This window comes from Giraffa tippelskirchi, chromosome 3 (assembly GCF_054371585.1).
Source record: "Giraffa tippelskirchi isolate mGirTip1 chromosome 3, T2T-mGirTip1v1.2.pri, whole genome shotgun sequence".
NCBI classification, from domain to species: Eukaryota; Metazoa; Chordata; class Mammalia; order Artiodactyla; family Giraffidae; genus Giraffa; species Giraffa tippelskirchi.
In genome coordinates this window covers 131,004,637-131,031,654 of record NC_137277.1, presented here as the reverse complement: position 1 = coordinate 131,031,654, position 27,018 = coordinate 131,004,637, and the positions used below count along the sequence as shown (strand labels likewise).

The window sequence follows — 27,018 nt, the reverse complement described above, 5'->3', positions numbered from 1 at the left end:
TTTCAGTTACCCAAAAGCTCTGCATCCTCACTGGTGACTGTTTCAGCTCTGAGAACTCTACTCAATAGCTGCAGCCACATTGCTTCTCATCTGGAGCCAGGGGCTTGTGCTTCACTGCCTCAGTAATATCCCGTCCTCCTCCAACCCGAAGGAGAGTGAGCAACAACAAAAGGTCCATTGGGCAGTTTGTTTCAGTCCTACCTTTTGCTGTTTGTCCTCTAAGGTTAATTAGCCCTAACACCCCCACACCCATCACTTAAAGAAGAACCTTTGTTACTGGATCCCGGGGAATCTTCTTATGTAACCTAAACCCATGGGACCCTTGTCTTTTCTGTTCCAGAAAGCCATGTTTCTGCCAGCATCCCATCCTTCTCACCTACTGTCAAGAACTGTGAAGAGTCTTGAGAGTTTACCCAACTTAGAAGCCAGCAAGTCAGCCTGTCATAGCTTCCTGGGTGCTGGCAGAAGACATGGGACTCCTTGTTCTGAGACAGAAGACTTTATATCAGCACAGCCAACAGCATGAGCTCCCTGTCTGTGTCATTTCCTTTTGTCCTATGAGCCCACAGCTGTAGAACCCCGAATTTAGGCAATCCAACCCAAATATTGCAATATTTTTTAAAGAACTATAGCGAGCCTACCCAACCTTAGCCCAGAGGGAGCCATTGTTTTTGTTATACTAGACAGGAAACACACCTGCCCTCAATTCTGGAGGGGGAGAATATCTGTCTTCCTGGACTGTATGCTCTATACACATCCTTGAAAAGAGTATTTGAGAGCTAGAGCAGCCAGTGCCTCTGCTCACAAGATATGCAGAAGCATGAGAGCACCATGGAGAAGCATCTCCAACACACTGTGTAAGGATTGACATTCTCACTGATGACTGTGTATCAAGAAAAATCGAATTTGTATTCCATGTACCTTGTTACAAACAGGAAGGACGGTGTGAAATATTTTTTCCAAATGGTTAGCTCTTAAACCCTTTGGAAAACTCAACAGCCCAGAATAGTTAGTTCTCTGAGAGTTTTGTTTTCTTCCTTGAGCAGAGAAACCAGATTATGATTTTGTGTATTTGCCCCAAATCGAAGGTCATAAAGGCAGGTCTGTGGAATTGTAGGTGTTGATTTGTCAGTGAGTGATACACTCAGGGTGAACAGCAAGAGTTTACTTATTAGAACTGACCATGACTCTTTCTCAGGACAGACTAGCTGCTAATGTCATCTTGCAGTGAAGCACTTACAGTATGAGAATTATTTGCATAATCATCTGATTTAGCTAATATTTGTTGTTTAGTCTCTAAACTAAACCATGTTCGACTCTATCAACCCCATGGATTGTAGTCTGCCAGACTCCTCCGTCCATGGGATTTCCCAGGCAAGAATAGTGGAATGGGTTGCCATTTCTTTCTCCAGGGGATCTTCCCCTCCCAAGGAGTGAACCCATGTCTCCTGTGTTGGCAGGCAGACTCTTTACCACTGAGCCATCAGGGAAGCCTTGATTTAGCTAATTGTTTGTCTTGCACCTTCTGTTATGACCAATCTAGACAGCATATTAAAAAGCAGAGACATTACTTTGTCAACAAAGGTCCGTCTAGTCAAGGCTATGGTTTTTCTAGTGGTCATGTATGGATATGAGAGTTGGACTCTAAAGAAAGCTTAGCGCCGAAGAATTGATGCTTTTGAACTGTGGTGTTGGAGAAGACTCTTGGGAGTCCCTTGGACTGCAAGGAGATCCAACCATTCCATCCTAAAGGAGATCAGTCCTGGGTGTTCATTGGAAGGACTGATGTTGAAGCTGAAACTCCAGTACTTTGGCCACCTGATGCGAAGAGCTGACTCATTTGAAAAGACCCTGATGCTGGGAAAGATTGAGGGCAGGAGGAGAAGGGGACGACAGAGGATGAGATGGTTGGATGGCGTCACCGACTTAATGGACGTGAGTTTGGGTAAACTCCAGGAGTTGGTGATGGACAGGGAGGCCTGGCGTGCTGTGGTTCATGGGGTCACAAAGAGTCGGACATGACTGAGCGACTGAATTGAACTGAATTGCACCTCTGTGTTATCTTAAACATCTAATGTATGAGATTTTATTTTTTTGACCTATCTAAAATATGGCTGAGGTCAAAGACTTTAAAGTCTTTCATAAGTTAATACATTGAAAATCTCTTTCTCAAAAGTTTTGTGTCACTGAAAGATGAATAAACTGATTTTTCTAATATAGTAGTGTTTTGATTTGAATTATACAACTAAACATTTGGAAGAAAAAGGCTAGGAGATTTTCAGAAATTTATTTGATTCTCTCATGGGCCTATTCTATAAAATTATAGCTTATGATCTTAAAAATTATAGCTTATGATCTTGAAAATATTTAAAGCAAATTTCTGTAATTTTTTTCTTTTTATTATAATGACCAGTTTTTGGTATTTCATTTTTACCAAAGTCTATTTTTAGAATAAAATTTTGTTCTCCATTTATGAGTTTAAAAATAATTACACTTTTAAAGTGGCTGAAATAGATTAGAATGAAATTAACATTTTAGGCATAGTCTAAAATAATTGATTATAATTTGTCATTCTTATCAACTTCAGTTAAATTGGAGTTTTATATAAACTTACTAATTTGCCAAGGTTATGTTCTCTTTAAAAGGTGAACATTTCTCATTCACATATTTAGCAGTGTGCTAGGTACTCAGTACTTTCAAGAATAGTATAAAGAATATAGGTCAATTGTAGTGAAATGGGTGAACCTAGAGCCTGTTATACAGAGTGAGGTAAGTTAGAAAGTAAAAAACAAGTGTCATATATTGATGCATATACTCATGAACCTGTTTACAGGGAAGGAATGGAGATGCAGATGTAGAGAATGGACTTAGGAACATAGCAGGGGAAGGAGAGTGTAGGATGCATGGAGAAAGTAGCATTTACATATATACACTTTGTTGTTGTTCAGTTACTAAGTCGTGTCTGACTCATTGTGACCACATGGACTGCAGCACGCCAGTCTCCTCTGTCCTTCGCTGCCTCCCGGAGTTTGCTCAAATTCATGCCAGTTGAGTCAGTGATGCTGTCTAACTATCTCATCCTCTGCTGCCCCCTTTTCCTTTTGCCTTCAGTCTTTCCCAGCATCAGGGTCTTTTTCAGTGAGTCGGCTCTTCCCATCAGGTGGCCAAAGTGTTGGAGTTTCAGCTTCAGCATCAGTCCTTCCAATGAATATTCAGGACTGATTTCCTTTAGGATTGACTGGTTTGATCTCCTTGAAGTCCAGGGGACTCTCAAGAGTCTTTTCCAGCACCACAATTTGAAAGCATCAATTCTTACACGTACCATATATACACTAGCATGTATAAAATAGATAACTAGTGGGAAGCCATTATATAACACAGGGAGTCCAGCCTGAAGCCCTGTGACCTCCTGGAGGGGTGGGATGGGAGTGGGGAGGGAGACACTGGAGGGAGGGTGTGTGTTTATAATTATGACTGATTCGAGTTGTTTAGAAGAAACCAACACAACATTGTAAAGCAGTTATTTTCCAATTTAAAAAAAAGGCAAAAACATTAATGGAAAAAAAGAATGTTGGTTTTCTCCCCTCTCCCTCTTTGGCCTTAAACAACTTTTTCTAGGGGTAAAATCACATATTTGGGTGATATTTAGTAGTACATATGTTTATTTTCTTCAGAATCATTGTCAGACTCATTTGCATATTAAGTAATTTTCATCTTAGCAGTACTCTTTTTCCTTCTTTTATGCCAGTTTAGTTTTCTCATAAAAGAACAATAAACTGTATTTCTTCTTTTTATTGATTTTCAAAAGGAAGGCAATTAACTCTTTGCTGTGTTTTATTAGTTCCTATAGATGAGGAAACAGTGGAAACAGTGTCAGACTTTATTTTTTTGGGCTCCAAAATCACTGCTGATGGTGATTGCAGCCATGAAATTAAAAGACGCTTACTCCTTGGAAGGAAGGTTATGGCCAACCTAGATAGCATATTAAAAAGCAGAGACATTACTTTGCCAACAAAAGTCTGTCTAGTCAAGGCTATGGTTTTTCCAGTGGTCATGTATGGATCTGAGAGTTGGGCGGTGAAGAAAGCTGAGCGCCGCAGAATTGATGCTTTTGAACTGTGGTGTTGGAGAAGACTCTTGAGAGTCCCTTGGACTGCAAGGAGATCCAATCAGTCCATCCGAAAGGAGATCAATCCTGGATGTTCATTGGAAGGACTGATGTTGAAGCTGAAACTCCAATACTTTGGCCACCTCATGCGAAGAGTTGACTCGTTGGAAAAGACCCTAATGCTGGGTAGGATTGGGGACAGGAGGAGAAGGGGACGACAGAGGATGAGATGGTTGGATGGCATCACTGACTCAATGGACATGGGTTTGGGTAGACTCCAGGAGTTGGTGATGGACAGAGAGGCCTGGCGTGCTGCAATTCATGGGGTCACAAAGAGTCGGACATGACTGAGCAACTGAACTGAACTGAACTGAAATCTAGAGGAAACTTAAGCATTTAGTGTAATATATGTTTTTTGTATGTGCTTAGAACTTTAGTTTTTTGAAAGCTGTGCCTTTTTCATATGGGTAAGACAAGTTTTGAAGCAAACTTGGTATTATGACAATTTTGATTTTACAATACTTTAATTTAGGGGGTAGATATAACTTTCCAAAATATTTTAGTTTTTCAAAGTGATTCACCTTAGAAATCTGTCAAATTCCAAGTTATGTACACCCTTTCTCCTTCCTGGTGATTATAGAATCTGAATGCTAACTGCCTAAATGGTGAGTGCTTTTCTACACTTAAAACTTCTGATTCTTTACGTGTATGTGTATGGCTGAGTCCCTTCACCTGAAATTATCACAACATTGTTAATCAGCTATATGCCAGTACAGAATAAAAAGTTTTTTAAAAAAGCTTCTAACTTTAAGGACTTTTGGATTCTCTTCTATTCTCTGACAAAAAGTGAAGAGTGTGCTTTCTTCAAATACTGGAAAGCATGTGAAAGTGAAAGTTGCTCAGTTGTGTCCAGCTCTTTGCAACACCATGGACTGTACAGTCCATGAAATTCTCCAGGCCAGAATACTGGAGTGGGTAGCCTTTCGCTTCTCCAGGGGATCTTCCCAACCCAGGGATTGAACCCAGGTCTCCCGCATTGCAGGTGGATTCTTTACCAATTGAGTTATCGGGGAAACCTGGAAAGCACATATACTTTTTTTAAAAATTATTATTGTAATGCAGTCAATCCTTGTTATTCACAAACTGTATTTGTGATTTGCCTACTCACCAAAATTTACTTGCAACCCTCAAAGCAATACCCAGGCACTTTCTTGGTCATTCTCCAGTCTGCAGGGCTGTTACATATTTGAATCAACAAAATTCACATTGCCAGCTGAGGTGAAATGAGGCAACTTGCTGCCTTCTTGTTTCAGTTCATATTGTAAACAGGTGTCCACATTGTGCTTCGTTTAATGCCATGCTTTTCACATTTTCATGGTTTTTTGTTGGTGATGTCACTTTAAAATGGCCCCCAAATGTCTTGCTGTCTGTGTGTGCCTTAGAAAACGTGTGTTAAGCAAACTTTGTTTAGGCATGACTTGTAATACTCCTGGCTGTGAGTTTAACATCTATGAATCAACAGTGTCCAGTATATATCAAATAAGGTGTCTTTAAACAGAAATGCACATAAAACAAGGTTATATATTTACCAGCTGATGAAAATTGTGACTAGAGGAAACAGGCATCCCAGAACCTGACTCTATATTTCCCCTGGAGCAGTGGTCCAGTATTCATGAATTCAGTGTTCGAGACCACTTTACAGACAGCATCCACTGCAAGTAACTAGAATCAGCTGTAGTTATTTTATTTTGTTGAACTGATAGAGATCATCAGTCAAGTATTTTACACATACGTGTGTTTCGTGTTTATGTTAATGCTGGGCTGTGCACTTTCATCTCAGGAGCGCCCTAGCTAGTTTACAGCTCATCAGCTCAGAGCTTTGCCTCAGGGAGAGGCGCCAGCTCTGGAATCAGAGCCATTGGGTGGTTAGGGAACCTGGCTTGCAGCTTGGCTTGGCTTTCCCTGACCACTCCATGCTGACTTTCCACCTTCCCTTTTCGTGCTGCTGCAGCCTGGGCCATGAAAAGCAGCTCCGACCTGACCTGTGAGGCTGGTCCAGGAGGGGAGGATACTGAACTGCATCCGTTCTTGGCTCTGATGGTGCAGGGACGTGGGATGTGGGAGCTCCACCTGAGGGCCTTCCTATGTGGGTTTCGTGCTTGCTTTGTTTGTTTCTTTGTTTTTAAGAGTTTTGCTTTGCTATGGTTATGGGTTTTTCTTCATTATCCCAAACCAGCTGGGTAAGGTACCAGCCAGAACAGGTTTTTTAGGCAGGGAAGTTTAAAGACCTTCCTAAGCCCTAGGCACTGTTACTTTTCAAATCCTCACCCTACATTATAGAAAATGGACCTGTATCCTGTATTAAATCTAAGATTTATAAGTAGAGTTGAATTGCTGTTGAAATGTTACTTGTGTTGTAGTTACTTGAATGTTAAATTTGATTTTTAAAAAATTTCACGTTCTAGAGCAATAAGTTTTTTCTCCAGATCTCAAGCATTTTCATGGGCCCTGGAAAAACTCATAGGTACCTGGGTGCTTCTCTAGTGGCTCTGCGGTAAAGAATCCGCCTGTAGTGCAGGAGATGTGGGTTTGATCCCTGGGTCAGGAAGATCCTCTGGAGGGGAAAATGGCAACCTGCTCCAGGATTCTTGCCTGGAGAATCCCATGGACAGAGGAGCCTGGTGAGCTACAGTCTGTGGGGTTGCAAAAGAGTTGGACACAACTGAGCAACTAAACAACAATAACTGTGTCTGTAGTGTTGGACTGTGTGTCAGGAATTCAGGTGTTCCTTAGCATTGCAGTTATCCAGACACTGATGGGGGCTCTGATGTGCCTCATGACACATATGTTGCTGTGGTACAAAAACAAGCCATAAACAGATGACTGCAGTATGACGTGGTCAGGTGCTGTGGGTGGACAGAGGGCCTTTCACTGAGTTGGGGCAGAGGAGAAAGTATTGTAATGCTGTCCTGGAGCAGATGGTGCCAGGCTGGGTTCTGGAGGCTGCCTGTGTAGTAAGGTGAAGAGTGGAGGGACAAAGGGAGTTTGGAGAAAAGCTGGGGGTGGAAAGGTGTGGCAGGGGCTTGGAAACAGCCTGATGTGTGTGGGAAATTATGGGCTGATATTACTGCCAGAGTAACATGTATAAAGTGGGTTGTGGTGGTGACAAATACCATCAGAGGAGCAGGGAGGGGCTGAGTATGGAAGACCTTTTGTGCTTCTTAGACAAGTGTAAACTCGTCCTGGGCATGTGACCTGTTTCTACTGCCTCTTGACTGCTGAGTAATACTTTTTGGATTTATCAGTAGTTGGTATCCTTCAACACATATCAGTAATATAACTAAGTTTCTGACCCTCTCTGTCCTTTCCTGTATTTGCTAAGTTCTGTTTTGTTTGCCTTTGCTCAGTAAGCTCTTTTTTCTTAAAGGAAACAGAAATACCTTAGTTTTAAAAATAACTTTTTGTTGATGTATACCACATACCTCAGAAAAGTGAAAATGTAAGTATACAGAGAAATTAGCCTAATTTCAAAACACATACTCATTCTTAAAACATCAAGCAATACTAAAAATTTATAAAACAAGTAGCAGTCTCTCGGATTTCTACCATTCATAGCTGCTGTGAACATTTTGGTCAGTGCTGCTCTGGACCTGTCTCTGATCTTATGCAGACACCATACACCCATGGTTTTCTAACTTATTTTTTCATTCACTAATATTTCATAGCCATCTTTTAAAGTTAATATCTCTGGATTCATTTCACCCTTTAATGGCTGCAAGGGATTTCATTTTATGGCATGACGTAATTTACTTCATTGATGAACTCAGTTGATTCAAATGATGAATTCAGTTACTTCATTGAATTCTAATTTTTATAAACTATTAGAAGCACATCAGTGGAAAAAAATCTTCCTTGAATGTACATCTTTGTACACTTACCTTCTCTTAAAATGACTTTATTATTAAAAAATTTCAAGCATATAAAACTGTGTAGTATGATAAGGTCCCATATACATCCAGCTTCAGCAGTTACCACTGTTCTACTTTTTTTTTCAATCTACACATCCATAATTGTTTTTCCTCTGTCAAGAGTATTTGAAAGCAAGTACCAGCACAATATCATTTTATCTATATACCTCAGTCTTTTAAGTTAGACTCACAAGCATAATAATATTAAATAAACAATTGATATTGATTCCTAATATCTTCTAGTATTATGCAGATTAAGATCCATGCATGAGCTAAACATTAGTTGATATATCTCTTTTAAGTCTCTTAGTTATAACCTTCCTCCCCTTCTATGTATTGCATGCTAATTATTTGTTGAAGAAAACAAGTCATTTATTCAGTAGAATTTTCCACAGTCTGAACTTGGCTGATGACCTCCTTATGGTATCATTTAACTTGTTCTTCCAGGCACTGTCATAACCCCTAAACTGGGTATTAGATCCAGAGGCTTAATTCATTTGGTAAGTTGGATTCATTTGTTAAGTTTGATTACTAGCTTTAGCCCCTGAAGTATCCATTCTAAAGTTTCCCATCAATCTTTTACATAATGGTTTTGTCACCCCTTTATGATCACTGCCTACTTTCATTACTTCATTAGGGTTTCCAAAATGATGGCCTTTAGCAACTTTTTATTTTGAGATAATTGCAGAGTCCCATGCAGTTATAAGAAATAATACTAGTGATCCTTTCTGCCCCTCATCCAGTTTTCCCCAAGGGTGACATCCTGCTTCAGTGTGGTCTTATATCACATCTAGGGAATTGATACAATCCATGGACCATATTCAGGTTTCACTAGTTTTACATCTTCTGTAGGCATGTGTGCATGTGTATTTGGTTTTATGCAATTTTATCACATGTGTAGATAAGTGTAGATAACACCACGGTCAAAAATTAGAAACTTTCCATCACAAGGATCTCTTTTGTTACCCTTTTATAGCCAGAGCCACCTCCTTCCCTCCTTGCTAACCCCAGGGACACTAATTATTCTCCGTTTCTGTACTTTTGTCATTACAAGAATGACATACAGGACTTCCCTAGTTGTCTAATGATTAAGAATCCATCTTCTGATGCAGAGGACATGGATTTGATCCCTGGTTCGGGAAGATTTCACATGCCATAGGGCAACTAAGCCCACGTGCCCTAACCGCTCATGCTCTGCAACAAGACACACCACTGCAATGAGTAGCTGCGCGCTGCTACTAGGGAGTAGCCCCTGCTTGCCACAACTAGGGAAGGCCCATGTGCAGCAACGAAGACCCAGAACAGCCGAAAACAAACAAACAAACAAATAAAAGTCTACTGTTAAAAAAGAATGATGTATAATGGAACTACGCAGTATGTAACCTTCTGAGATTGATTTTTCTTTTCAATTTAATTTCCTTAAGATCTATCAAAATTGTTATGTGTGTTAGTAGTTTTTTCTTTTTTATTACCCAGTATTTCGTGATATGAATATGCCACATTTGGTTTAACCATTCACATGTTGAAGGATGTTTGAGTTGTTTCCAGTTTTGCAGTATTAAGCATGGATATACTATGAGCATTTATATATAGGTTTTTTGTGTGTGAACATAAGTTTTCATTTCTCTGGCATAAATGCTCAAGAGTGCATTCGCTAGGTCTATGATAAGCATGTGTTTAGTTTTATAAGAAACTATTGTATTCTTTTCCGGAGTGGCTGTACCATTTTGCATTTCCATCAGTAGTGAATGAAAGATTAGTTTCTCTGTACCCTCACCAATATTTGGTGTTAACATTGTTTTTATTTTAACCATTTTGATATTTATGTAAATCGTAATTTTTAAATTCTGTCATTACTTCAGTGCTTTTTAGCTGTCATTCTTCTCTAAAGAAGAAACTTTTCATCAGCTATTTGGTAATCTTGAAATACAAGCTGTATAAGAATCTGATTATTTTACTCATTTTCAATGCCCCACTCCCTACCTTGGTAAGCCAGTTTTCAGGAAAACAAATAAGTGCCCCTTTAGCTTCCAGAGTGACTAATTGACTTAAAAAAATATCATTATAAAATTTTTAAATATTTGATGTGATTGTCTTCTCTGGGTAAATTAGTAGAAGGAAAATTGTCATATCAAAAGGTAGGCAAATTTAAAATTTTGATATTGGTTATCCCACTCCTCTCCAGAAAGTCTGTCAGTTAATGTTCTTGGCAAGAGTATGTAAAATATTTATTTTTCTATATCCTTGCCAACACTGGTGTGGCCAGTTTTTAATTTAAATATATTTTACCAATCTGATGGCTAATCAGTATCTTACTATTTCTATTTTTCAGTTCTTTAGTTACCAGTAATATTGACTTAAAAGTTTAGCCTATTGCTCATTGATTACCTTTACCCATGTTTCTATCAAGACATTTTTCTTCTTATAATTTTTTTTTTTTTTTTTTGCTGTATCTGTCAATCTTTTCCTTGGTGGTTGCTAATTTTTATTTGCTTAGAAAGGTCTCTTCTACCTTAAGATTATAAAAATTTATACCCATTTTTTGATGCCTTCCTGTGATTTTACAGTTTAGTTTAAATATGGTTTATTTTGTATAAGATATGAAGTAAGGATCCAGCATTACCTTTTTCTAAAAGTCTGACTGATTTTCCTTATGCCATTGATTAAAGTATCTTTTCCCCACAAATGTGAAATGCCATTTTTATACTAAATTCTTGAATATTGAGTCTAAGTTTTCTATTCTCTTCTACTGATTTGTCAGTCTTCAATGTCACATAATTTATGGTACTGCTGATCTGTCTTTTTTCTTCTTTTATGGCTTTGTGAAGTTCACAAGCATTTTCTTCTGGATTAGAAATATTTGTTTTAAATCCAGACCACCCTGTTATATTTTGATGGGGATTTTATTTAATTTATAGATTAATTTAGGGAGAATTTATTTCTTTACAACTCTGAGCTTTCATAGTTAAGAACATGGTCTATAATTTCATTTATTCACATATTTTTTTCTTGTTTTTGAATATGTTTTGTTAATTTACCTCTAAATTATTGCTTTTGGTTTCTCTGTCCCTTCATTTGAAGGATACCTTTTAAACTTAATCAGATTCATTTTTTAAAAGTAGGTCAAACCTTCTGGGAAAACATCACATTTATAATTTGTAATACGCGCTTTCCACACTGTCTCCAGTATGTCTGGCTCCCTAAACTGCTGCTAAGTCACTTCAGTCGTGTCCGACTCTGTGCGACCCCATAGACGGCAGCCCACCAGGCTCTGCCATCCCTGGGATTCTCCAGGCAAGAACACTGGAGTGGAGTGCCATTTCCTTCTCCAGTGCATGAAAGGGAAAAGTGAAAGTGAAGTCGCTCAGTCGTGTCTGACTCTTAGCGACCCCATGGACTGTAGCCTACCAGGCTTCTCCGTCCATGGGATTTTCCAGGCAAGAGTACTGGAGTGGGGTGCCATTGCCTTCTAAACTAACAACCTATATTTCCCACAGTCCTTGAGACAAATTAAATAATGGCCTCATTCTAATAGTAGCTAATATGGCTTAGTTACTGAGTATAAATTACTACAAATTTCTGATGAAGATGACAATACATTGTTAATCAAATTAGACAGTAATGCACATTTGGAGTTTTAAATTGAAAACTTCAGCTATTTAAGTACAGCATATGGAGCTTTTTAAGTGGAAAAACAAAGCCTACAATTATAAAAGTTTCATAAGGCATACATGTGCTAGCTTGCTTGGCCTCTTTCATTAGTCCATTTACATAATTTATTTCATTGCACCTGGGAGTCTTGTATCTTTGTTTGCTGCCTACATGCTCTGTCTTTATCCCCAAACCTGTTTAATCCCAAGTAGACTCTTGATAAAAGCAGCTACTATTTATTGAGATCCAACTATGTGTTGGGGCTGAGAAGTAGAGTCAATAATTAAGTTTGATCTGTCCAGCTCTGAACTCTTTAGGAATTTGTACTTCACTGAAGGGCTTCTGTGTGTGTGTGTGTGTGTGTGTGTGTGTGTGTGTATGTATGTGGTGTGTTTTAGAGAGCTGCTTTGTTGTTTTAGGGGCTAGGTGAGAGGAGGAAATTGGTCATAATTTTCACAAATCTGTTAACACTGCCTCTAAAATATAGAGTCTTTTTTGTCTTTTTTTTTTTTTTTTTAGTATTTATGTATTTATTTGGTTGCTTCCGGTCCTAGTTGCAGTGTGCAGGATCTTCGTTGTGGTGGGGGCTCTCTAGTTGTGGCTTGCAGGCTCCAGAGTGCATGGGCTCAGTAATTGCAGCGCTTAGTTGCTCCTCGGCATGTGGGATCTTAGTTCCCCCTTCAGGGATCACACCTGCGTCCCCTGCATCGCAAGGGACTCTTGCAATGGATTCTTAATCACTAGACCACAGGGGAAGTTCCTGGAGTCTTTTATGCTATCCCTTTCTTGAGGGAGATTCTTTATTAGGCATCTCAGTAAATTTTAAATTGTAATTTTGTATATGTCTTGCTAAACTGCCATTATTTGGTAGATTTTAGGGTCAGAATTTTGGGGAAGCCCTGTAAAACCAGATTTAATAACAAATAGTGTAACAGCTAATAATGGAATTTCCAAAAGGTTTAATTTAAGCTCCCAGGCCACAAAATAAGATTATACAAAGAATCCTTTATTTTAGAGGAAAAATACTATTTTTAATTCAAGACCATTTAATTAAAACCATTTGTTTAATTATAAACAGTACACTATAATCACAGATTATTTTGTGCATTAAAACAGCTTGAACCTTTGCTTTTCACAATGTGCTGTATATTCTCTCAAACTTAGTGAAATATTTGTATAAGCATTTTGTGATTCAAAGAAACTTTCCAGATCAAATTAGTGTGGCTTCTTTGTGTATATTATGAAATATTATGAAATATTCCAGACACACTATAAGGCTTAAAGAATAGTAGCTATACTGTCCCTATACCTAACATCCTGCTTAAGATATAAAATGCAACCGGTATGATGGAAGCACCTGTTTTACTTCTCCCTAATTGCATAATCCTTTCTTTGCCTCCAAGAATCATCTCTTTTTCAACATAATAAAAGCTGTGTTTTTTTTAACTTTAAAAAAAACATTTTTATTGAGGTATAATTTACATACCATAAAATTCACTCATTTAAAATGTACAACTTCAGTAGTTTTAATAAATTTATGGAGTTGACAGCTATTAGCACAATCTAATTTTTGAACATTTCCATCAACCCACCCAAAAATCTCCCATCCATTTGCAGACATTTCCTATCCCTACTTCCAGCCTGGGGAAACACTAATCCAATGTGTCTATATAGATTTTCTTTTTAATATGATATAATTCACATACCATACAATTCATCCATTTAAAATGTGTAATTAAGTAGTTTTTAGTATATTCATGGGTTGCACAACCATGACCACTACCCAATACCAGAACACTTTCATCACCCTGAAAAAGAAACCCATACCCATTGGAAGTCATTCTCCATTGTCTTTCCACCCCTTGGAAACTATGAAGCTATTTCCTATATTCATGGATTTGCCTTCTGGACATTTCATATCAATGGAATCTTTCAAGCCTTTTTTGTCTGGCTTCCTGCACTTAGCGTATTTTCAAGGTTCATCCATGTTGTAGCATGTATCAGTACTTCATACATTTTTATGGTTGAATAATATTGCTTTGTATGACTATAACACATTTGGTTTATTCATTCATCAGTTGATGAACAATTGATTGTATTGTTACCACTTTGGGGCTAGCATGAACTTTTGTGTATGCGTTTTTGTGTGAACATTCATTTGTGTTTTCATCCTTCCTGAGTAGAGCTTTGGGGGTGAAATTCCTGGGTTAAACGGTAATTCTATGCTTAAGTTTTTGCAGAACCATCAAAATGTCTTCCAAAGTGACCATGTCATTTTACATTCCCACCAGTAGTGTAGGTTTAGTCGCTCAGCTGTGTCCAACTCTTGCGACACCTTGGACTGAGCCCACCAGGCTCCTCTGACCATGGGATTTCCCGGGCAAGAATACTGGAGTGGGTTGCCATTTCCTTCTCCAGGAAAAAGCTAAAGTTCATTCATTTTCACTGCTTGAAGTATTTTGTTGAATTAAAGTGCCATAATTATCTATTCTCCTGCTGATGGACATTTTGTTGTTTCTAGTTTTTGCAGTTAACAGACTGTTAATATTGATGTTCTTTTACAGTTCTCCTTGTGCACACATGTGAGAGATTCCCAAGAGCACCTACATATGATTGACATTGCTGGATTGAAAGATACACGAGTCTTCAGCCTTACTAAATATTGCTCAATTGTCTCCAGAAGTAGAATCCATTTGGATGCCCACCTTAACTGATTAAACTCTCATTGTTCTGCACTCTTGCCAACAGTAGGTATTGTCAGGCTCTTTCATTTGTCAGTTTGATGAGTAATATATAGCTTATTGTTATTTTGAATTTCTCTGATTACTGGTGAGGTTAGACATCTTATTTTATGTTATTAGCATTACAGGTTTTTTTTTTTAGTACTTGTGTATTATGGCTGAAAGTTATATGCAAAGTTGAAAGCAATAAGTAGTTGCTGCTAATTAAAAATGTACCATAATTTTATTTTTAAAACATTGGCAACTTTGCAGATTTTTTGGAGGAAATTATTTGAGGTGATTTTTTTAATAGTATATTATATATTAGATCATGAAATTTGGAATGAAATTGATGCTTGAATCCTGGCTCCCTTTTTTATGACCTTGGGCATTTAGTGCAATGAATTTTTCCTCATCTTAAAATAAATATGATATCTCCTGGTTTGGTAATAGAATTAAATCTGATAACATTAACACTGGCATGTAGGACTGTTACATAGTTTAGGGTGAAATAAACATATTCAAATTAAACAATAGTGTGGACAGTGGGTGATACTATGCATGCTAAATTGCTTCAGTTGTGTCCAACTCTCTGCAATCCTATGGATTCTAGCCCACCAGGCTCCTCTGTCCTTGGGATTCTCTAGGTGAGGATACTAGAGTGGGTTACCATGCCTTGCTCCAGGGGATCTTCCCAACCCATGGATGGAACCCTGAATCTCTTTCATCTCCTGTATCGCCAGGTGGATTCTTTACCACTAGCGCCACCTGGGAAGCCTGGGTAATACTATGACACATGATTAAATCAGTTCTGAAATCTGGCAGCATTTGTGAAATGAAAATGCAACCTGATAGTTGATGCTAATGTAAGTGAACTTCCTCTCAGGGCCAAATGAGATTGGTGGTGTAGCACACCAGAGCAGTAACACGTGCAGCCCCACTTCTCCACATACACCCACACTCCTGAGTCGGTGTTCATCTTCTGTACGTTGTCAGTTTTCTACCTGCCAGAACATCAGTGACTGTGGTAAAGCTGTCCAGGATCACAATGGGTAGGTGGGAGTGATCTTGGTACCCTTTGGTTGTCCCGTAATCGGGCCTGGTTCTGGGAACTCTGTCATTAACTGTGCAGTGTGGGAGAGACGGGCTGGGTGCCTGAGAGCTGATGGAGGAAATGCAGGCTGGTGGATAATTATGAGTTGATGTTATTATCCCTTGCCACAGGAATTTCTGCACATGGATTCCAAAGATGTGACCATTACAGTTCGCCTCATTCGTTCATTTGAGCATCGCAATTTCAGACCTGTAGTATATCACGGAGTTCATTTGGACCAAACTGTAAAGGATTTTATAATATTTCTAAAGCAAGGTATGAGATGTCTCAGCCACTTTGTTTTATTAGTGTTTCAAAAAAGAATAGTTGAGTATTAGAGTGATAGTAATCTTTTAAAAGCACTTTGAAAGATATTCATCTGTGTTCTAAGCCAGGTGTGAGGCTTGCTCCTGCTCTGGCCTTGGTATCAGCAGCAGTATCTCTCCAAGGCTTATTTAGTAACATGTGTGCCTTCCTCAGGGATTGTTGCTATCATGCTATCATGTTTGACTTCTCCTTTTTTTTTTAAATTAAAAAAAATTTAAGGTCTACGATTCCTCATGACAAATGGCTTTATGTATTTGGAGGCTAGTTAACAAGAGAAAGTAGTGTTACCTGGCTGAGCACACAGAGGGCATCCTGGGGAGCATAACAGGAAGGTAGCAGGCCTCTATCTGTCCAGCCAGGAGATCACGAGAGCATCTGGTCACTGTGGGCACAGAGTGATGAGCAGCTTCACTGGTGTAGTGTATCATTCTAAGCTCAGCATATAGCAGGTGTGAATGTAGTCTTCATTTAGATAGGTCCTTGGTGGGTTTCTATCCTCTGGTCTTAATTATAGAAGTGTTCCAATCATCAACATTTGATGAAACATCTAGAATAAGCTTTTATTGCTTTAACTGAATTGCAATTTATATATGGTATAATGTATAGATCTTAGTGTACAGTTCTGTGAATTTTGGCAGATGTAGCACTTTATAGCCAACTTAATTTTTTTCAACTGACATAATTTGAGACAGAGAAGATGCAAAAACTCCTGAAAGCTCTTCACACAGGTTCCCCAAATGTCAACATTTTGTTACACTTGTTTTTCTCTCTCCTCCTCCTCCCCAGTTCTTTTCTTACTCTTCCACCTCATTTTTCTCTCTGAACCATTTAGAAGTATGTTGCAGACATTATTCCCTTTTACCTCTAAATATTTCAGTGTGTATTTTCCAAAAACAGGAAATTTGCTTATATAACTATAGCTACAGTAATGAAAATCAGAAACTTAACACTGAAACAATGCTATCAACTAACTTACAGACCTTATTGAGATTTTACCTGTCCCAATAAGGTCTTTCTGAACAAAAGAAAATCCGAGGACATATGTTAGTTCAGTTCCTTTAATCTGAATTAATTTCTTCATCCAGGAGTCTTTTTTTGTTTTTGTTTTTGTTTAATTTTTTTGAAGGATAATTGCTTTACAGAATTTTGTTGTTTTCTGTCAAACCTAAACATGAATCAGCCATAGGTATACATATATCCCTTCCCTTTGAACCTACCTCCCATCTCCCTCCCCATCCCACCCCTCTAGATTGATACAGAGCCCCTGTTTGAGTTTGCTGAGCCATACAGCAAATAGATAGTTGGCTATCTATTTTACAGATGGCAATGTAAGTTTCCATGTTACTCTTTCCATACATCTCACCCTCTCCTCCCCTCTCTCCATGTCCATAAGTCTATTCTCTATGTCTGTTTCTCCATTGCTGCCCTGTAAATAAATTCTTCAGTACCATTTTTCTAGATTCCATATATATGCATTAGAATACAATATATAGCTTTCTCTTTCTGACTCACTTCAGTCTGTATAATAGGTTCTAGGTTCATCCACCTCATCAGAACTGACTCAAATGCATTCCTCTTTATGGCTGAGTAATATTCCATTATGTATATATACCACAACTTCTTTATCCATTCATCTGTTGATGGACATCTAGGTTGCTTCCATGTTCTAGCTATTGTAAATAGTGCTACAATGAACAATGGGATATATGTGCCTTTTTCAATTTTGGTTTCCTCAGGAAAACCAAGCCTAGGCATGGGATTGCTGGATCATATGGTGGTTTTATTCCTAGTTTTTTAAGGAATCTCCATACCATCTCGCATAGTGGCTGTATCAATTTACATTCCCACCAACAGTGCAAGAGCGTTCCCTTTTCTTCACACCCTCTTCAGCATTTATTGTTTGTAGACTTTTTGATGATGGCCATTCTGACGGTGTGAGGTGATATCTCATTGTGGTTTTCATTTGCATTTCTCTAATGATGAGTGATGTTGAGTATCTTTTCATGTGTTTGTTAGCCATCTGTATATCTTCTTTGGAGAAATGTCTGTTTAAGTCTTTTCCCCACTTTTTGATTGGGTTGTTTGTTTTTCTGGTATTGAGTTGTATGAGCTGCTTATATACTTTGGAGATTAATCCTTTATCAGTTGTTTCATTTGTTATTATTTTCTCCCATTCTGAGGGTTGTCTTTTCACCTTGCTTATAGTTTCCTTTGCTGTGCAAAAGCTTTTAAGTTTAATCAGGTCCCACTTGTTTTTATTTCTGTTACTCTAGGAGGTGGGTCATAGAGGATCTTGCTTTGATTTATGTCATTGAGTGTTCTGCCTATGTTTTCCTCTTAGAGTTTTATAGTTTCTGGTCTTACATTTGGGTCTTTAATCTATTTTGAGTTTATCTTTGTGTATGGTGTTAGGAAGTGTTCTAATTTCATTCTTTTACATGTAGCTGTCCAATTTTCCCAGCACCATTTATTGAAGAGGCTGTCTTTGCCCCATTGTATATTGGCCTCCTTTGTCCAAAGTAAGGTACCCATCGGTGCATGGGTTTATTTCTAGGCTTACTATCATGTTCCATTACTCACTCTATGAAGCCACCATCACCCTGATGCCAAAACCAGACAAAGACAACATACAAAAAGAAAACTACAGGCCAATATCACTGATGAACACAGATGTAAAAATCCTCAACAAAATTTTAGCAGACAGAATTCAGCAACACATCATACACCATGATCAAGTTGGGTTTATTCCAAGAATGCAAGGATTCTTCAATATATGCAAATCAATCAATGTGATACACCGTATTAACAAATTGAAAGATAAAAACCATATGATCATCTCAATAGATGCAGAAAAAGCCTTTGACAAAATTCAGCACCTATTTATGATTAAAACTCTTCAGAAAATGGGCATGGGAGTACCCTGCCTCAACATAGTAAAGGCCATGTATGATAAGCCTATAGCAAACATTATCCTCAATGGTGAAAAACTGAAAGCAGTCCCCCTAAGATCAGGAACAAGACAAGGGTGTCCACTTTCACCACTATTATTCAACATAGTTCAGGAAGTCCTAGCTACAGCAGTCATCAAAGAAAAAGAAATAAAAGAAATCCAGATCAGAAAAGAAGTAAAGCTCTCGTTGTTTGCAGATTACATGATATTGTACATAGAAAACCCTAAAAGATAGTATCAGAAAAATACTAGAGCTAGTCAGTGAATTTAGCAAAGTTGCAGGATACAAAATCAATACACAGAAATCACTTGCATTTCTATATACTAACAATGAAAAATCAGAAAGAGAAATTAAGGAATCAATTCCACTCACCATTGCAACAAAAAGAATTAAATATCTAGGATTAAACTTACCTAAGGAGACAAAAAAACTGTACATAGAAAATTATAAGACACTAATGAAAGAAATCAAAGACGACATAAACATATGGAGAGATATTCCATGTTCCTGGGTAGGAAGAATCAATATTGTGAAAATGACTATACTACCAAATGCAATCTACAGATTCAGTGCAATCCCTATCAAATACCAATGGCATTTTTCACAGAACTAGAACAGAAAACTTCACAATTCATATGGAAACACAGAAGACCCTGAATAGCCAAACCAGAATGGAGCTGGAGGAATCAACCTTCTTGACTTCAGATTATACTACAAAGCTATAGTCATCAGGACAGAATGGTACTGGCACAAAAACAGAGATATAGACCAATGGAACAAGATAGAAAACCCAGAAATAAACCCATCTGGGAGTCTTTTATTGTGTTTCATCACATTGGCAGTTTTGAATAGAACAGGCCAATTATTTTGTAGAATGCCTCCCTCAAGTGGGTTTTTCCAGCATTTTCTCTACTAGATATAGGTTATGTTTTTGGCAGAGAAAGCATTGAAATGATGCTGACTTTCAGTGCATTTACACCAAGACACACACGCTGTTAACCAGCCACATTGCTGATAATAGTGACTTCAATCAGTTGGTTAAGGCAAAATCAGATTGATTATATTCTTTGCAGCCAAAGATGGAAAAGCGCTATACAGTCAGCAAAAACAAGACTAGGAGCTGACTGTGGCTCAGATCATGAACTCCTTATTGCCAAATTCAGACTTAACTTGAAGAAAGTAGGGAAAACCACTAGACCATTCAGGTATGACCTAAATCAAATCTCTTACAATTATACAGTAGAAGTGAAAAATAGATTAAGGGACTAGATCTGATAGACAGAGTGCCTGAAGAACTATGGACGGAGGTTCATGACATTGTATAGGAGGCAGGTATCAAGACCATCCCCAAGGAAAAAAAATGCAAAAAGGCAAAATGGCTGTCTGAGGAGGCCTTACAAATAGCTGGGAAAAGAAGAGAAGTCAAAAGCAAAGGAGAAAAGGAAAGATATACTCATTTGAATGCAGAGTTCCAAAGAATAGCAAGGAAAGGTAAGAAAGCCGTCCTCAGTGATCAATGCAAAGAAATAGAGGAAAACAATAGAATGGGAAAGACTAGAGATCTCTTCAAGAAAATTAGACATACCAAGGGAACATTTAATGCAAAGATGGGCTCAGTAAAGGACAGAAATTGTATGGACCTAACAGAAGCAGAAGATATTAAGAAGAGGTGGCAAGAATACACAGAAGAACTGTATAAAAAAGATTTTCATGACCCAGATAATCAAGATGATGTAATCACTCACCTAGAGCCAGACATCCTGGAATGTGAAGTCAACTGGGCCTTAGGAAGCATCACTATGAACAAAGCTAGTGGAGGTGATGGAATTCCAGTTGAGCTATTTCAAATCCTAAAATACGATGCTGTGAAAGTGCTGAACTCAATATACCAGCAAATTTGGAAAACTCAACAGTGGCCACAGGACTGGGAAAGGTCAGTTTTCATTCCAATCCCAAAGAAAGGTAATGCCAAACAATGCTCAAAACTACTGCACAATTGCACTCATCTCACATGCTTGCAAAGTAATGCTCAAAATTCTCCAAGCCAGGCTTCAGCAATACGTGAACCATGAACTTCCATATGTTCAAGCTGGTTTTAGAAAAGTCAGAGGAACCAGAGATCAAATTGCCAACATGCGCTGGATCATCGAAAAAGCAAGAGAGTTCCAGAAAAACATCTATTTCTGCTTTATTGACTATGCTAAAGCCTTTGACTGTGTGGCTCACAATAAACTGGAAAATTCTGAAAAATGGGAATACCAGACCACCTGACCTGCCTCTTGAGAAACCTGTATGCAGGTCAGGAAGCAATAGTTAGAACTGGACATGGGAACAACAGACTGGTTCCAAATAGAAAAAGGAGTACGTCAAGGCTGTATATTGTCACCTGCTTATTTAAATTATATGCAGAGTACATCATGAGAAATGCTGGGCTGGAGGAGGCACAATCTGGAATCCAGATTGCCAGGAGAAATATCAATAACCTCAGATATGCAGATGACACCACCCTTACGGCAGAAAGTGAAGAAGAACTAGAGAGCCTCTTGATGAAATTGAAAGAGGAGAGTGAAAAAGTTGGCTTAAAGCTCAACATTCAGAAAACTAAGATCATGGCATCCGGTCCCATCACTTCATAGGAAATAGATGGGGAAACAGTGGAAACAGTGTCAGACTTTATTTTTTTGGGCTCCCAAATCACTGCAGATGGTGATTGCAGCCATGAAATTAAAAGACGCTTACTCCTTGGAAGGAAAGTTATTACCAACCTAGATAGCATATTGAAAAGCAGAGACATTACTTTGTCAACAAAGATATGACTAGTCAAGGCTATGGTTTTTCCAGTGGCCATGTATGGATATGAAAGTTGGACTGTAAAGTAAGCTGAGTGCCGAAGAATTGATGCTTTTGAACTGTGGTGTTGGAGAAGACTCTTGAGAGTCCCTTGAACTACAAGGAGATCCAACCCGTCCATCCTAAAGGAAATCAATCCTGGGTGTTCATTGGAAGGACTGATGTTGAAGCTGAAACTCCAATCCTTTGGCCACCTGATGCAAAGAGCTGACTCATTTGAAAAGACCCTGATACTGGGAAAGATTGAGGGCAGGAGGAGAAGGGGCCGACAGAGGATGAGATGGTTGGATGGCATCACCGACTCAATGGACATGAGTTTGGGTAAACTCTGGGAGTTAATAATGGACAGGAAGGCCTTGCGTGCTGCAGTCTATGTGGTCGCAAAGAATTGGACATGCCTGAGCGACTGAACTGCATTGAACTGAACTGAAGGTGATAGCTGCCAGGTTTCTCTACTGTAAATTTTGATTGTACTTGAAAAATAATTTGTTAGGGATACATTCTGAGACTACGTGAATATCCTGTTACTTCCCAATCTTTCATCCACTAGTTTAGCATTATTTGATGATTCTTGCCTGAATCAGTTATGATGTTCGGCAAATGGTGATTCTTCTTATTCCATCATTCCTTTTACATATACTAGTTGTTTTTCTACAGTAAGGAAGAGCTTTTTGACCCCATTCCTACTCCTGCCCCATTTATTTAATCTTTGGTTTGTATCATTGTGGGCTCAAGGATTCTTACTTTATTCAGAGGATTATAATTCTTTATTTTTATTTTATTCTGATGCTCTAGTCATCCTCATTTTGGCTGGGGGTAGCCAAAAACAGTATTCAAAATTGCCAGTGAAAGACAATAAAAGACTTCCAAATGAAGAAATTAATTCAGATTAAAGGAACTGAACTAACATATGTCCTTGGAGTTTCTTTTGTTACAGAAAGAAAGGATATGGCTCCATGTCCTTTTAACACGTCTGCATCCTTCTTTGAGCACTTTTTGATCTAAGATGTTCCAGATGTATCCTGTTCTTTCCCTACCCCGTCCCTGGGATCAGTCATTTCTCTGAGGAGCTGTGATTCCATTACTGGAGAATGTTATTGGGAAACCACAAACTTGGTTATATGTGTGCAATGTAAGCGTACATAGTTAACTTTTAAAAATGTAGTGAATTCTTGACATTTTACTTCCTGATTGTCTTTGTAAAATTTCTAAACTCTTCTCCCTTACTTTTTTTTGTTTTTCTGTCTAATTCGAGGGGTTTTACTGCTCAGTGTTACTTGCCTAAGAAGAAAGCATGGTGTAGTAACTCATAGAGAAGACAGGCTAGTCACTCTACTTGTTAGGGGGAGATTGAGAGTTGGTACTACAATATTGCCAGTTACAGAGTGTCCTGTTTTTGAAAGGCTATCACCAAAAGTATATTCATATTTTGAAAGAAAAACAAATCTCTACTTTTTTTTATTTTAAAATCTTTGTGTGTATTATGGGTTACAGTGTTTTTTAGTGTTAGTACAGTAAGTACTCTGGTGTTCTTGGTACAGTGCAGAATAGATTCTCTGAAGCCCTTGAGAACAAGATGTAATCTTCAGGCTGCTCCAGGGCCAAGGGAAGATATATTCTCCCCAGGGTCACTGTGTTCTTTTCCTTCCCAAGTACCGCAGAATGCTCCCCATTAGAGAAGTGGTGTGGATCACTGCAAATGTTCAGCACAGCCTACTCACATCTTTCACCTGTTACTTGTTTCTGTTAATACTGTGCATGTGGGAAATGTGTTCCACTGATTAAAAGATAAACTTTGGGCTTCAGGCCTTTTTGAGCTGTGTGCTCTGTGCCCGTCTTTGTCCTCTGATTTGAGGTACAGTGGAACTCTGCAAAGTTAGTGAATTTACCTTTTATGAATTGTGTCCATAACAAAGACCAAATAGCTTATTACTGAGGAGTTTTTGAACTAATTTGTGCTAAGAGCTTTGCGTAGATTTTCTCATTTCATCCTCACAGCATCCTTCTAAATTAGGAACTGTTATTGTCTCCATTTTGCAGATGAAGAAACTAAAGAACAGAAAGAGAAGCTGAGAAGCTTGCCTGAGATTACATGGCAAAAACAAGGCAAAGCTTCAGTCCCACCCTTGCAGTTTAGCTATACAATCATGTACTCAAACAGTGCACTCAGTTGCCTCTTTCTTCTTCTCTATTGCCTTGCTTGCTTAAATAGAATCTCTGAAATAAATGGATTTGCTTAGAGTCAAAAGAGTCTTTGAATTTAGTTCATCATGCTCTACTGTTGTATTTTTAGTTGAAGTATAGTTGATTTACCGTGTTTCAGGTATATAACAAACACATTCACACACATACATATTCTTTTTCAGATTTTTTTCCATTATAGGTTATTATAAGATATTGAATATAGTTAGTTCCCTGTGCTATACAGTAGTCCTTGTTGCTTAAATTTTATACATAGTAGTGTGTATCTGTTAATTTCAAATTTCCAATTTATCCTTCCCACCCTTTCCCTTTGTTAACCGTAATTTTATTTTTATGTCTGTAAGTCTATTTTTGTTTTGTAAATAAGTTCATTTGTATTATTAGTTTAGATTCCATAGATAAGTGATGTCATATAATATTTGTCTTTCTGTGTCTGACTTAACTTCATTTAGTAAGATAATATCTAGGTTCATCCATGTTGTTGCAAATGGCACTACTTTGTTCTTTGATATGGCTGAGTAATATTCCATTGTATGTGTATACCACATCTTCTTTATCCATTCCTCTGATGATGGACATTTAGGTTGCTTCCGTGTCTTGGTTTTATAAATAGTGCTGCTATGAACATTTCAATAAAGAGTTTTTGTCTTTTTTGGATTTGTGCCCAGGAGTGGGATTCCCAGATCATAGGTAACTCTAGTTTTAGTTTTTTAAGGAGCTTCCATCCTGCTCTCCTTAGTGACTGCACCAATTTATATTCCCACCAACAGTATAGGAGGGTCCTGTTTTCTCCACACACTCTCCAGCATTTATTGTTTGTAGACTTTTAAAAAATATTTTCATTTATATATTTATTTGGCTGCACCAGGTCTTAGTCTCTGGGCATGTGGGATCTAGTTCCCTAACCAGGGATTGAAGCAAGGCCCCCTGTACTGGGCACACAGAGTCTTGACCACTGGACACCAGGGTAGTCGCCTATTTGTAGACTTTGAGGGTGGCCATTCTGACTGGTCTAAGGTCTGATCTCATCTCATTATAGTTTTAATTTGCGTTTGTCTAATAATTAGCAATGTTGAGCATCTTTCCATGTGCCTGTTGGCCTTGCTTTAGTGTTTTGAACACTGAAAGCTGGAAGGATGCTTGACATCATGGCATAGAGAATCTTGTATACAAACTGAATGTTCATTGTGGTGAATGACTTTTTGGGGTTACTTTAGATACCTTCTTGCCTTTCCAGCTGTCCTTTTGATAAATCACTTTTGCCATCCATAGCTTAACATGGTCTCTTCCCATAATTGTCTGTTTCTCCCTCAACCAAGAAACTTTGGTTAAATTTGATCCATTCTGCCTTGGGAATCATTGAACCACTATACCATGCCATTAAAATCTAAAGTTGTATAAATATAACAAATAAGTGTAGTGGATATAAACTAGCATTTATAAATAAGTGTAAATATAATAATATGTAAGATTGTATCCAGATATAAGCATATAAATATAATAAAACAAATCTATCATTAGCATAGGGGAAATGGATATTGATCAGATATTTTGATCACAGAGGTACCAAGTATTACTTTATATAGAAGACAAATTTTCAGAATAATATACAAACCAGTTATCTAGACTATATGACATTTTAATTATTTGCTGATCTGGCATTTTAATACTTTGCCATACTTTAGATTTGGGTTCTGAATGTAAAATCATTTCATCTATTCAGTAAAGAAAAGCTGTGGCAATTTTATCCAAACTTCCAATTCAGAACTCAGTTCTTTATACCCCGTTAACTCCTGGTGAATTGTTTCTTTGTAGAGCAGTATGTTCTATTGGGTGACTACTAGAATAGTTAGAAAGATTTTCCTTATCTTTTTAATCTTTATTTGTTTGCTTATATCTAATTCTCCCCTCCACAGGTTCCCCTATTATTAACATATTAGTATGCTGCATTTGTTGCAGTTAATGAACCAATATTGATGCATTATTAACTACAGTCCATAGTTGATTCAGGTTTCCTTAGTTTTTACTGATGTCCTTCTTCTGCTCCAGGATCCCAGCCAGGATACTACATTACATTTAGTTGTGATGTCTCTCTAGGCTCTGTGAACTGTGGCAATTTCTCAGATTTTCCTTGTTTGAGGACTTTGACAGATTTGAGGAGTACTGATCAGGCTTATTATAGGATATCCCTCTATTGGAATGTGCCTGATGATTTTTCTCATGATTAGACTGGAGTTATGGGTTTTCAAGAATGGGAAAGACTAGAGATTTCTTCAAGAAAAATTAGAGATACCGAGGGAACATTTCATGAAAAGATGGGCTCAATAAAGGACAGAAATGGTAGGGACCTAACAGAAGCAGAAGATATTAAGAACAGGTGGCAAGAATACACAGAAGAACTGTACAAAAAAAGATCTTCACGACCCAGATAATCATGATGGTGTGATCATTCACCTAGAGCCAGACATCTTGGAATGTGAAGTCAAATGGGCCTTAGGAAGCATCGCTCCGAACAAAGCTAGTGGAGGTGATGGAATTCCAGTTGAGCTATTTCAAATCCTGAAAGATGATGCTGTGAAAGTGCTGAACTCAATATACCAGCAAATCTGAAAAACTCAGCAGTGGCCACAGGACTGGAAAAGGTCAGTTTTCATTCCAATCCCTAAGAAAGGCAATGCCAAAGAATGCTCAAACTACTGCACAATTGCACTCATCTCACACGCTAGTAAAGTAGTGCTCAAAATTCTCCAAGCCAGGCTTCAGCAATATGCGAACCATGAACTTCCATATGTTCAAGCTGGTTTTAGAAAAGTCAGAGGAACCAGAGATCAAATTGCCAACATCTGCTGGATCATTGAAAAAGCAAGAGAGTTCCAGAAAAACATCTATTTCTGCTTTATTGACTATGCTAAAGCCTTTGACTGTGTGGATCACAATAAACTGGAAAATTCTGAAAGAAATGGGAATGCCAGACCACCTGACCTGCCTCTTGAGAAATCTGTATGCAGGTCAGGAAGCAACAGTTAGAACTGGACATGGAACAACAGACTGGTTCCAAATAGGAAAAGGAGTACGTCAAGGCTGTATATTGTCACCTGCTTATTTAAATTATTTGCAGAGTACATCATGAGAAACGCTGGGCTGGAGG

General features: G+C 38.1%; 1 protein-coding gene across 49 annotated transcripts in view; it reads left to right on the top strand.

Moving 5' to 3' along the window:
• Window positions 1–27,018, top strand: part of C3H2orf76 (chromosome 3 C2orf76 homolog) — a 139,782-nt gene that overhangs the window by 44,936 nt on the left and 67,828 nt on the right. For 20 of the 49 annotated variants that reach the window (XM_081575865.1, XM_081575892.1, XM_081575861.1 and 17 more), the window contains 2 exons: window positions 14,292–14,474; window positions 15,672–15,816. In XM_081575865.1, the coding sequence (XP_081431991.1) occupies window positions 15,684–15,816 (133 nt within the window). In that variant the 5' untranslated portion in view covers window positions 14,292–14,474; window positions 15,672–15,683. Of the gene's footprint in view, window positions 1–7,535; window positions 7,608–8,523; window positions 8,577–14,291; window positions 14,479–15,671; window positions 15,817–27,018 lie in introns of those variants that run through there. The other 29 variants (XR_014078549.1, XM_081575870.1, XM_081575862.1 and 26 more) reach the window with 6 other exon arrangements.